The sequence below is a fragment of the Pavona decussata genome, unplaced genomic scaffold (assembly GCF_977016875.1).
Source record: "Pavona decussata unplaced genomic scaffold, jaPavDecu1.1 SCAFFOLD_182, whole genome shotgun sequence".
Classification (NCBI taxonomy): Eukaryota; Metazoa; Cnidaria; class Anthozoa; order Scleractinia; family Agariciidae; genus Pavona; species Pavona decussata.
Genome location: NW_028145592.1, coordinates 271,067 through 284,442, shown reverse-complemented (window position 1 = coordinate 284,442; position 13,376 = coordinate 271,067). Strand labels below are relative to the sequence as shown.

At 38.8% G+C, this 13,376-nt stretch overlaps 1 protein-coding gene across 2 annotated transcripts; it reads right to left on the bottom strand.

The window, feature by feature from the left end:
- Positions 1–301: 301 nt before the first annotated feature.
- On the bottom strand, positions 302–13,376 carry LOC146462984 (histone acetyltransferase KAT8-like). 2 transcript variants are annotated; one of them, XR_014857012.1, is made up of 11 exons: positions 13,159–13,376; positions 12,981–13,052; positions 11,864–12,033; positions 8,111–8,164; positions 6,796–6,960; positions 5,678–5,767; positions 5,084–5,224; positions 3,783–3,876; positions 3,153–3,303; positions 1,069–1,633; positions 302–958 (listed from the first exon to the last, which is right to left on the bottom strand). XR_014857012.1 is itself a non-coding variant. In XM_085084959.1 (10 exons), exons 1-10 carry the CDS (start codon positions 13,358–13,360, stop codon positions 1,417–1,419), a joined length of 1,356 nt encoding a protein of 451 aa, XP_084941085.1. In that variant the 5' UTR covers positions 13,361–13,376; the 3' UTR covers positions 302–1,416. The 2 variants fall into 2 exon arrangements, 1 of the variants encoding a protein (XP_084941085.1); XM_085084959.1 differs by having other exon boundaries at positions 302–1,633.

Here is a 13,376-nt window from a genome sequence, read left to right as displayed (position 1 = left end):
AAATAGCGCCTTCACGATACCGATGCAGACTATGAAGCTGTAAAATGGGTATACAGGCGCGCATGAAGCCATGGAAAGGAGAAAACTATTCCCATTATCCCTCGGATAGCAGCAGACCATTTCACAGGTTCAAACTGGGGAAGAGCTGTTGCTTGATTTATGAGGAGAAAGAGCTTTCTTGGCAAATCAACTTTGACGTGCCCCGGGATCAGAATATCATTGTGTACCTTAAGATTCCTCCCACCAGCAACTGAGTTAAGATTCAGGAAGTACTTCCCTGGCTACCCAAGACAAAAATGGCTCAAATTAAAATATTTTATTCATGATTCATACACGTACGATAAAAATACTTTACAACATGTTTAATTGTGTTGGATCGTACTTCTAGCTTTTGAGTTTCCTTAGTAATGAAGTAAAAACAAAAACCCACGCCCACTATATCAAACAATCAGTAGTTAAATCGATCTTAAGCTGATGTCCAGCTTCTTGACTGTTTCTAGCATTGTCTCCTTGGATAATAAACGCTGGAAATATTACTTTGCCCGTACGATTTTTGGCGCACACGTTAGATATCTTTGATATGCTTTCCAAGTATGGTCTGTGATATGTCGTCAGTGCCGGTCATTACATTCAACAGTCGTAGCTGTCGTATGGCTGTAATGTATCATTACTGCTTAAGTGACTACTAAGCTTTGTTCTAGTGTCGGCAATATACTCCACAGTTTTTTTTCTTTCATAGTTTCTCCTAAACTCGACCAATACTGTGAGATGTGCAAATAAGAACTTGGTTCCGTATTCTGTTCATCTTTACCTCCACCGGATCCATCCCCCCGTTTCGCTTCCAAGCTAGTCTTTTTGGTTTACGCGTCTCCCAGTCGCTGACCAATGCCTGACATTTAACGTGGCTAACACGAATGCAACGGCTTGGCGAAACTCATCACCCAAGTAAACAACTAGCCTGTGAACAGGCTCCCAAGTGGGGTATGAGCGAAAACGTCGATTTTTCTTTTCGCCCTATACCCCACTTGGGAGCCTGTTCACAGGCTAGTAAATGACACGAAAACTAGCGAACTTTCTCTCCTCTGAACACCGTTTGCGAAATCAGAAATGGCTTTCAGCCATTCCTACCAAATTAAGCATTCCAGCGGTGTTTATTCCCATACCGTATCAAATCCACTTTGAACCTCGCAATCCCTCGGACAAACAAAAGCCCCGGCTGTTAAAAACTCTGCTTTCATTCCTCGATCCCTTGTTGCTCAGTGCCTTTAACAACTTTGCCAACCATCTACTAAGTAAACGAGTCTGTAGTCTCTAAACCTATTTCCTGAACCAGCCTTCCAACAAAGCATTCGGCACTCATGCCGATGCTGTTCAAAGTCAGCCATCACAACTCAGTACGTTTAAACAGCAACAGCATCAGTGCTTGATTTTCTTGATTTTCTTCCCTGGCGGCGCCCACCTGAGACAAGACGTGTCCACTGACAGTACTGGTTTGCGGTAGTGCGCACTCTTGACATGCTCCTCTACTAGCTTGGGTGTGACGCAGATCACGTGCTGGCCCTTCCAGTATTTCACCATGTTTAACGACTGAAGCGTGTTTATAATGTCTTCTTGTGTTATGCTTGTCATGTTGCTGAAAGAAAACCACAAAGGTTAATTATTAAACTTTCTTCTTTAGAGCGGTTTTCAATTGTGTCGAAATTAATTACGCGTCATTACGCGTTTGGTTTGGTTTTGCATTTATTTACTACGTTCTGTGATTAGTTTTAAACAACACTCGCGCCACTTTCTCAACCAATGGGAATCCAAACCAAAGCCAATCGTGCCTCGCTCGCACGCGTTTTCCCGCGCTTGGCGCCGGTTGCATGTATTTGTTTCGAATTCTGATTGGCTCGTCGTGTTGTTTACATCCGTTGCGATTGGCCAGAGTAATTATTTTGGTTTTGATTTAACGACACACAATTGGAAACCGCTCTAACGGAAGGTGTCTCAGTAACAGGGAGAGTGAAGTCACAAGAGCTGTCCACAAAATGTAGACGATGGACTCTGCAGTGTATGTTAAAGCGCTAACGTGAAGCCATGAATTAATTCTCAGATCCATCATTTGTGTCCTTCGTGCTAGCAGCGCAATATTCATTTTTATTTATTTATTTATTTATTTAGCTTTGTCCAATATGGATAGGGATACTGCTAAGGCGGACCCGGGATATACGGAATATACGCACAAAATATACCACAACAATATACCACAACACCGGGAACTACGTCCCCTACTCTTTGCGAACAGTGAGTGGGTTCTTTAACGTCCCACAGAGTTATTTACAAACAAGGTTTGTGAGACGGGGCCTACGATTTATCGTCGTTATCCGAGAAGACTAGAAAGTCTAACCATTTGCAGATGTCAGTACTTTCTCCTCAGTTATTTAAAGACCCTGAGTGGTGGTCCGGCCGGGGTTTGAACCCGCGACCTCCCGCACGGTAGTCCGGCACTCTACCAACTGAGGTAAGCGGTCGGCGGTTCATTTGTACCCTTTACAAAATGTAGAAGCGACGAGTAAGACTATTCCTTCAAAAACTCATTAATAATTCATAGGCCCATTGACCTATCAAATGGTCGATAAAACATCATGTGAGTGGTTTTAAAACCCGATAAAACCTCCTCCTTATTAGTATGTGGTGTTTAATGTTTTTCTCGTATGCTAATTTCCAACATTCACAAAAGCATCATTGTTATGAACTCTCTTGAAACCTGCTTTACCAGGAATGTTTTTGAAGCCGTTCAAAAAACTCGCAGCGCGTGTTTCATCGCGTCTAAAACCACTCGGCGGCGCCTTGTGGTTTTAAATCCCGATAAAACACCGTTGCTCGTGTTTTAAACAATACATAAAACCAAACATTCGCATTCCACAAGGTAACAAAAATAAACAAAGCAAAAACTGTATCTTTAGTTTGATAATATTATGTATTGTTAGTAATAATTAATTATTTTTTGTAAACTCTGCCTACTTAAACTTTGTTACCCGGTCTATGGCATACTGTTTTATTCTCAATCTTTAAACTTTTCTTATTTTTGTCTTCATTTGTAAACACATTGTAATTCATTTTTTTATGCGATAATGTGTGAATTTAAATAAGCACAATTTCTCTTCTACCTAAGATCTTTAATTGAAAGCGTTCCTCTGAAGTTTCGCAGTATATCCAGGAGAATCCAAGACCAGTAACTTCTGTAGCTCAGCTTGCCAAGATCTGAGAGAGGCTTTTCTGGTGACCCAACCATCTGCTCTATCTTGGACAGCTCATAACCTAGGAAAAAAATCAATGGAGCGTATGAAACCAATCCCTAGAGATTCAAATGACACTAGCGTGCCAGCCATGTTGGCTTGGGGGCTATACTGAGAAGACAACGATAACTTAGGGTACTTTCAGCAAGTAATTCATGGTAAGCTACTATATAGTCACCCACATAACCCTAACCCTAGCCCTCCATATCATCACCCTTACTTTAAGTTACTTTGCTGCACTTTTCATTTGCAAGAACTGGACGATGAGAGCGTCCAGTCTGTAAATCGAATCCGTCATTTCGAAGGGATGCTGCTGCAAAATCTTAAAAAATAATCAATCCAAGAATGGTAGACCCTATTTTTAAGAAATTCTAAGTCCTAGGATAAAACTTATTCTTAAAACTTATTCACTCTAGCTGGCCAGTTCTGCGGCTGCGGCTTAACTTTCCTGCTCCCTTCGACTGACAAAAAAAAAAGAGATGACTGTTGTGGTGTACTTACTAAAAGCAATTAAGAATTTGCCATATCCTTTCCTCTGGTATGGAGGTAATGTCAGGATGCACGCTACATTGTTTCCATCTGGTGACTCTTTCTCCTACACAATAAAAACAAACAAAGAAACACGTGTGTCAACCATATTTGTCAAGGTTCCTCACAGCACTAAAGATGTAACTATTCAAGTTTTCCTTATTTACAAGAACTACCAGAGACTGAAATCACCTACCAGCTGATATAACCGTCAGTACATTGATGGCTTGATTTAAACAGGAAGTGTCTAACAGTTGTATTCATATCTATTTCACTGGAATTATTTTTTATGAAAGCAGTTAGTGCGATGCCTCACCAGCCTACTTAACAAAGATAATGTTCATCTGGCAGACAAACGTGTGTTCTTCACTTCACAGCATTTTCCTCAACATTAGGGAGCTTAAGCAACGACGACGGCGACGGCAACGACAACGCCGCAAAACAATAGGTTTACTGAGCAAACCAATCGCTCTGCACGTGCGTTTTACATTTAGGTACATTTCTTTGCTGTCCTCTGCAAAATAACAACGTGAAATGACCACATTTAAGGTTTTGTGGAGAACGTGAACGCACGACAGTGAATTTTTCATTTTCTTTTTTAACTTGTACGCCACTCCTAGCAATTTGATTCCTGAATAGTTTGCCATTTTTGTAAAAATTGAGCGAGTTGAAATAATCGTGAAGTAGCACAAATGAAATAAAGATATATTTTCGGGTGACGTTTTTGTTGCCGTTGCCGTCGTCATTGCTTAAGCTCCCTATTATAAACAGCTTAAATAGAAGAAAGACCCTCGCAGTTATTTACGTCACTTCAGAAGTTGTGAAAAGAAAGCCTGAAAAAAAAATTCAGCCTAGAATGGGATTCAAACCCATGACCTCTGCTATGCTGGTGCAGTGCTCTACCAACTGAGCTATCAAGCCCACTGGGAGCTGGTCATATTGTGAGTTCGCAATATACTGGTGGAGGGTGAATAAATGAATATTTGAATTCATTTATTCATCCTTCATGGGTATATTACGAACTCACAATATGACCAGCTCCCAGTTGTCTTGATAGCTCAGTTGGTAGAGCACTGCACCGGCATCGCAGAGGTCATGGGTTCGAATCCTACTCAAAGCCTGAATTTTTTTCAGGCTTTCTTTTCGCAACTGCTTAAGTTGCGTAGTAATTGCGAGGATCTTCTTTAGTCTGTCACCCGCAGTTCAAATATATGTTTCATATATTCATATTCAAATGCAAACAGCTGCTAACTTTTTTAATATGTGGAACTCACCTTGGAGAAATATCCAACAAGATGGGCCCCTTCCCTGTCGACTTCTGTTAGCAAGTAAAACAAGAAAGGCTCCACATCAAAGTACAATGTCTTGTGATCCAGGAATAACTTTGCCAGTAAACAAATGTTCTGACAGTACAACTGAAAAGACAGAACAACAAAACCAGTTAGCAGACACGTAATAGGGCAACTACAATATCTGAACAGAGAAAAGAGACATTTAGCCTCAAAAAAAAAAAAAATACTATAGATAAATAAATATATTGCATTCCACTTCATTTGTCTTTGAATGAATTCTAGACAGTGAACTGGAACAATCTCCTGGAACTGGGTGTGGCCTCTTTTGTCATGGTGGTGGTATGTGTGCTAAAAACCACGAGCTGCATATAAGATAACACTAACCAAGTTATTACTACCATGTACTGCTAATCCTAAATTAATTTGTTTAGCTCATCGGTTGCTGTTTGAAGAATTCCAAATGCCCCACCCCTGTAATGGCATGAAGAGAGGATTGAAAATAATCTGCACACTGACTGACACCTAATACAGATGACACTCTGTAGTACTAAGGGAAAAATTATTTTTTTTATATACCTTGTGCTCTTTTCCATCTACTTCATAAACTGAAACAGTCCCTTTGCGATAGATTTCCTTTCCAGGAGGCTGCCGCATTGTACACTTTCCCTGCAGAATAAAATAATTAGAGTAAGTTCTCAATGCAACGTTCAACACATCACTGCACCTCAAATGGGCTTGCAACAGAATGTAGGCTGTCTGTATCCAGTGTGTCACAAACACAATGCATATAAAGAAAAATGCTCAGGTTCCCGGGCGTATAGAACCATGCCTGAGGGAACCCCATAAAAAATTGAAGAGGGTGATTGTCGCACCATTTAGGATTAAAATTTGTGATTCATTACCTATTAGGGTGTTCAATAAAAAAGCCTGCCAACTTTGAAAATAATATAAAAAAAAAATCATATTGAAAACCGATTCTAGAGTAGTGCATGTTAGGCTAGGGTTTCAAAGCTGCTGCCTGACAGGAGACACAGTAACCTGAGGTGCCCAATAAAATGCTCCAGCCAACAAATTTTTTTGCAGCAGCAGCACCTAACACTTCACATGTCGGGATCCTTACTTCTCAGCTTTTCACCTCCTGGGTTCCTTGAATTTTTTCTTAGGCAACAGCTTTGTGTTTCCTTTCAAAATTTTTACCAAACAACCCAATCACTTTTACACTAAAGTTTCCCTCCCCCAACCCTTTCCCCCTCCCCTCCCCCAAGAACCCAAAGCCTTATATACATGCACGTTGAATAACTACTGAATATTATATGACTACTGAAAGGCTACACGTAGGCCATTTTACTAGGTTCATGATATTTTAGAGATGTCCTACAACCTCTTAGGATCTTTTAATTTTGTTTTTTATCATAAGTCAAAATGAGAGATACACATGTTGTAGTCAACTCCTACTTTAATAAATGCTTCAGAATATTACAGGGGAATCAATGATGTTCTGTTCTAATCATGCGAAACATGAATATAAATGTAAGGGTTGATTACATTACTGAGATTTTAAAAAAATCACACAAGTCATCTCCTGTTATGAAATGTCACACAATCCAGTCTCTTCACAGATCTGTAAAAAGTATTCAGCACAATCAAAATCACAATGATCACAGAAGTACAATTTAAGCTTTTTTTTAACTTACCAAGTGTTCCTTGTATGTTTTTTCAAACTTCATGTATTTGATGCAATATTCACAGATCCACAATTTAGTTTGTTTCCCATACTCTTCAGGAAATGGCGAAAAATACCATGCATCTATCTCGTATTTGCCAAATTGGATTTTATCCACAAACTTAATCTTGGTAATCTAAAGTGGAGAGAACAATAAACAGGGAAGGAAAAAAAGGAATTTGTTATCAAAGCCTAACTCAAAATTAATAACCTATCCATCATCATCATTAAGTTTTAACAATGGGTAATTCCATGGTTGTGTGATTAAACAACAGCAAAGCAAAGTGTGTCGAGAGTATCGCTGATGAACATCAAACAAGAAATGCCCATGCTTAGGATTTGGACATAGAAGGAAACAGAAACTGCAGCCAAAGGTATCATACTAGAAAGAAAGGGACAATAAGAATTATTATATACCTAGACTTTCACTCAACAAAACGAGCACTGTGATTGGTTGATTCTTGGTCACGTGCCCCTGATAAAATACAATTTGTTTGTTTGTTTTGCTGTGATTGTTGAAGGGAAAGTCTAAATATATAACAAAGCACTTAATGTATGGGCCCTCGGGAAACTAGTTAGTTTTGTTTTCCCTCGAGTCCTGATGTTTCCCTCGATGAACATCAGGACTCTCAGGAAAACAAAACTAACTGTTTCCCTCAGGACCATACATTAAGTGTATATTATTCTCTATAAGAATACAAAGGACAGAAGAAAGACCACAGAGCATAGTGCTGTCGAAAAAACTGCCTAGGCAGCTTAATTTCCACTCTTGGGCAAAAATAGTTGGAACAAAATGAAATTTTTTCCTTCCCTTGATGTATTCCCAGGGATGTCACAAACAGCCAGCAACCAGTGAATTAAGATTTTCACCATCTGAAAGAGACCTTATCACTGGATGAAATTTCAACATAACACAAATACTCAAGGCTAATTTTAAAGGTGCACAGTCCAATAATTAACGAGCCCAATGAGGCTTTTCTCAGCTACATCCCTACCCCCCCCTCCCTCCTACCCTCACCAGCAAGATAATTTTCTTTTGGAGGTGCAGTGGTTTATTCCTACATTGATAAGGGAGAAATTAAAGGGTGTTGAATTGTGAATGTATGAATATCTACCGGGAAATACCAGTCCACTTATACTGTTTTGACAGTTTAATTAATCCAAGATTACAAAAAGGTCTCAGTGGCAGGAGACAAGAAATGATTCTAATAAAAAGCGTTGTGCTTTTTACAAATTAGAATTATCTCTTATCCAAGACTGCAGTAAATTTACTTAACAATACTTACAGCTTCATGTTCCTTTTCCAGTGCAGCTGTTGTAGGATCCATTTCAGCATAAGTCTGTAATTAACAAGTAAAAATACGTTGGCTTTTATTTTTGGTTTACCTGAGTGTACCTTTTCGTCTTTGTATCAATTAAATTACCGAGTAAAAACTAAGCTCCTGGTGAAAATGTGCAACATGTTGTGTGATGATATGATAAATGAGTGATGAGATGATGAAATTGCCAATGGACTGATAAAGGCAGTAGAATTATTGCAAAGCACATTTTAGCATATCCACACAAAATTTACACTACTGACATTCCCTACAGTGGAACCTCGATTTAACGAACCTCTATTTAACGAAGTCCTCGATATAACGAACATTATTATATGGCTGGCTCCGCGAGCGGGCAAGATGAGTCAAATCCTGCGCTGTGATTGGCTACCCGAATGGGCAAGATGGAGCTATCTTGCCCGCTCGGGATTACCCGTTGCCCGTCCGCTTGGCATCGAAAGTTTAATCCCAACAACAATGCGGGTTTTCTTTGATTCTCTTGTTGTTTTGGGGGAAAACGCTCACTAAAAAGTTCGGTAAACTCTCAACATTTACCTAAAGGAAAGGAAAGAGAATCGAATCGTCCTGGTGTAGTGAAAACTTTGTTTCAGCTACAAGGAATGTGAGTTGAATCGGTGAGTTGCTCTGCGTGTAGTATTTTAGATAGAATTGATTTTGAAAAACTTATTGTCTCAAATCGAGTGCCAAATTGATAAGTTCTCTAGGTTTGCAATGACTGTATTTAAATCATAGCGTAGTGGAAGTTGCGGTTAGTGTTTACAGCAGTTCAGAAAAGTATTTTTTTAAAGTTAGCCGAAGAAGCTCACGTTTTTAATTTAGCGGCGTCTTGCTTGTTGCAAACAACAAAATCTTGCCAAAGTTTCGCCCAGTTTTCTGATTTATCTGCTCTTTTTTTTGGCTTATGTTTGCATATAATCTCAAAATCTATTGTTTCATTCAAGAATTAATGATTGGAAGCCGAAAACTGTGTACGCCACTGCGTGATCGGCTGAAAATGGCGAGTTTGCTGGATTCTATTCAAATCTTCCCGCTCATGCGAAAATCTAAATTTTTCGTTCTCAATAATTGTATACTCCCTTTAAGCCATTATAAAGTTAGAACCCTAAGATAATTTAGGATCCCTTGCTTTCCACGATTACGTGCTAATCCTAAAATGCACTGAAAATAAATCTTGCACCGGCCGACTAATGAAGAATTTCTTTCCGAGTAGAGCAGTTTCATGATAATCAGGGGAAATGGAAGCTTTTCGTTGATTACTACCTCCAGAAGCATGGAGGCAAAGCAGTGTTTTTAAGTAACCTTAAACCGCAAGACGTTTTACAGCTTAACATAAAGGATCCTTTTTTGAGGGAAATTATCGAACACTGGACCAATTTAAAGTACAGAGAGAAGAACCTTGATTTTGACTCTATGTTTTTATGGCATAACTCACTAATCAGAATAGAGAACCGACCTTTCTTTTACAAAGCCTGGTTTAAGGCAGGGGTAACAGAAGTTAAAGATCTACTTAACAAAGATCAGACTTTCTTAAGCTATAATGCATTCATAGATAAATATAATATTAAAACTAATTATCTTGAGTACTTTAAAGTTATATCGGCGCTAAAACAAAAGAAATCATGCTCACCAGTCTTACACAACTCTCTTTCAAATGATATAGCGATTCTTCTGTCTCATTCAAATATTTGCAAAGAATTTTATAGACGCCTTGTCCAAAAAAAGGCTTCCACACCATTGCGGAGTGAAGAAAAATGGCTTTCTGAAGGGAGTATAGTTCAAGATTCGATCATTAACTGGAAAAAAACTTATTATTTACCATTCCTCTGTACAAGAGAAACAAAGCTTAGAGTATTCCAGTTTAAGTTTCTTCATAGACGAATTGCTACAAACGACTTTCTCTGCAAGATAGGTATAAAACAAGTCGACACTTGTTCCTTTTGTGGTGAAACTACTGAAACTCTGGTTCACCTGTTTTGGCACTGCAAACATACTCAGGCATTCTGGAAAAGTTTATTTGAATGGATATCCCAACACCTTCAAGATTTGAAAGACATTTCTCTCTCTCCCACTCTCTGTTTAGGCTTAATTAACGATGTCTCACATCTACTTTTACATCACTCATTTCTTATTGCTAGACATTATATATACAACTGTAAACTGAGAAACATCATACCCAAGGTGCAACTATATAAACAATTGCTCGTGAACTCCATGAAATTTGAAAAGCAAATCGCTTTAGATAATAATACCCTAAATTCTTTTAAAAAGAAATGGAGCCCATTGAAGAACGCCCTCCAGTCCCAAATGATCAATTAAAATCCAATAAGTTAATAACGAAGATTAGTAAGTAGGCGGTAAGCTATGTTGCTGTACATAATGTGAAGTAACGATTGGATGTAATTAGGTAGTTTAAATTTAGTCGTAAGTTAGTATATATTGTAAGTAGCCGTAATTGTAAGGAGCGAAAGCCATTTTACTGTCTGATATGTGTTGAATTGTAATTAGAGTCTTGTATTGTTAGTAGACAAGTGTAAGTAACCAGTAAGCACTGTATTGTTGGTAGAATACTGTATTGTCCAGTGATGTTTTTAGCCCGTAATGTAAGTAATGTAAGTAATGTGTTTTTGCAAATAAATGGTTATTAAAAAAAAAAAAAAAAAAAAAAAAGAGCAGTTTCATGTCGTGTTTTGTTTTGTTGCTGTAGTTTAACTTGATGGTAAAGCCATACAATAAATCCTTTATTGACCAAGCTTGTTCGGTCAAGATGGCTGGATATTGGCCTCGTTCTTTTTTTGCGTTTTTATGGACCTCGACTTCGTCTCGGTCCATAAAAACGCAAAAAAAGAACTTGGCCAATATCCAGCCATCTTGACCTCACGCTTGGTCAATAACGCATATATATGCTATGTCCCGGCCAAAGTTACAGTAAAATGTATGGAATAGAACCTCGATATAACGAATTCTTCGATATAATGAACATAATCCGGAAGCCTAAACGTAAAATCTACCTCGATATAGCGAATTACAATCTTGTCAACACGTGACAGAAGTTAAACGCTGAACAGATCAACAGTCTGCAAATCCTTTAATCCTTATGGTAAAGAGACAGCAACCTTTCAGTCAACTGCTTATTATTTGTGATAGACATTGCAACTATAGCATTTCGACATCAATTAACTTCTGCTCTATCGATCTTCTTTGTCTCTTATTAGTTCTGTAAACCTCTTCACTTTCGAAGGCCTCTTGTGATAAGACGAATACGTAGCCGGAATTTTTAGGCCAATGCCCTTGTTTCTCCATTTGGTCAGTCACTTCCACTTCTGGTTGACAGAAGTCACCTGTGTTACAAATCAATCATTAACTATGACCTCGATATAACGAACATTTTGGTCGTTTCCCCTCAAGTTCGTTATATCAAGGTTTTCGATATAACGAACCCTCGATTTAACGAACAAATTTGGCTGGTCCCCAGCGACTTCGTTAAATCGAGGTTCCACTGTAGTACTATAAGAATTGTTTCGAAGCTTTGCCATAAATTATATCCTTTAGTATTTACATCAGAGAACATGGACATCTTGGAGACAAGAAGCGACTTCATTTCATACTAAGTAAGCATAGCTAAGATATCCAAGACTTTAATTTCTGACAGCCAATCTGTACCTATATCACACTCACATGTATGTACATTTAATTTATTACCTTTTGAACGTGATTGATTTCATCATGTTTACGTTTTTGGTTTCTAGTTAGTTTTCTTTCTGGGCCATCAACTTCAATCTTCTCCTCTACCACAGGAACATGCACACTGACTTCTTTCTGTTGTAGGTCAACTCTTTCCATCGGCACCCACTCATCCAGACGTCTATTGACTAAAACAACAAATTAAGAAACTTAACTGGATCCTTAAAGCCCCAATATTACAGTGGTTACCAACAACATCATGGCTTAACTTACAAATGACCAATAACATCTTAACTTCATTCAGGTCAACCAGAGACTACACTCACCCGGATGATCACAATTGACACGACTCCTGGGTTCAAACCATTTACAATAACATACATGTACAACCTATCACCTTCAAAAGAGTCGGAGAAAGTTGCATTTTGGTGAATGCCAATCAAAGAAAAACCTTTGAAATTATTTTGAATTTTACCTCTGCCAACAAATTGACAATTTTACCCATAAAGAGAAAGTAAAGCTTCATCTTTGTTAATTGTATATTATGCATTTTAAATTTGTCATTTGTGCATGCCATGCAAGAGGCAACTTACATCAGTGTCAAGAAAAGTTTTCTGATTACTACATCATCCCTTCCACGCCTTCCCCCCCCCCCCCTCTACCCCCCGCACCCAGAAAGGAGTCATGCCTGCCCATCAATGTATTTAGCCCAAACATTGGCCATCGACCGTCTGTACTCCTTCAACTGTATCTTGAATGAACTGTAGAGCAAAGCATCAAATTTTGTGTATCGGAGAACACAGCAGCAAAGACCATGGCACGATATCGACGTTTTCCGGACAGCCTCATACATTATGTATACATTTTACGACTCAAACTCTACTCGAGCTCGCTGTCAGAAGGTTTTCATAGCTAGTATGACAGGTGAGCGGAGCTTGTACAGCTGTTGATGTATGGGGTTGTGCGGATAACGGAATATTGATATGCCATGATTAAAAATGCCAAGGAATCTTGCACGTAGATATTATCCTTGGGGATACATCTGATCTATCCCAAGAATAATATCATTCAAGAAGACCGTATATACGTATGGAAAATGAATTCGAAATTAAAAAACAAACTCAACCAAACTCACATCCATGATAATGCACGTAATACTCTGACTTTCCATCCTCCACTGCTCTTATGTGAATAATCTCCGCAGAATCTATTAATACAAAGCGAAAGATCAATATAGAACGTCCTCCAAACCATCAAAAATCCAGGAACAAGAAGAAACAACGAAATGAGTCATCAAATTTTGTCCTACGTACGCCATTGTTGATCGGTTGGTCGCTGCACTAAACACTGTCTTTCTGCGTCTAATCCTCCCATCTCCGAAGTCCTTCGAGTCTTTGAGCTTTTATCATCCAATTTCTTTGGTTTTGAGTCAAGATCGCGCTTTTCATCGCTCGTTTCAAGGCTCTCTTTCTTCACTTCCCCGTTGACACCCGGCATGTTGTTGTCGGAGTCCATGTGCTGAAGTGAAGAA

Excerpts from the sequence above, each read along its gene's own strand:
- LOC146462984 (XM_085084959.1), bottom strand. The coding sequence starts at position 13,360 with ATGGACTCCGACAACAACATGCCGGGTGTCAACGGGGAAGTGAAGAAA. Across the intron at positions 13,053-13,158 it reads ACCAACCGATCAACAATGGC|ATTCTGCGGAGATTATTCAC; the intron begins GTACGTAGGACA and ends TTGTATTAATAG. Across the intron at positions 5,768-6,795 it reads AAACATACAAGGAACACTTG|GGAAAGTGTACAATGCGGCA; the intron begins GTAAGTTAAAAA and ends TTTATTCTGCAG.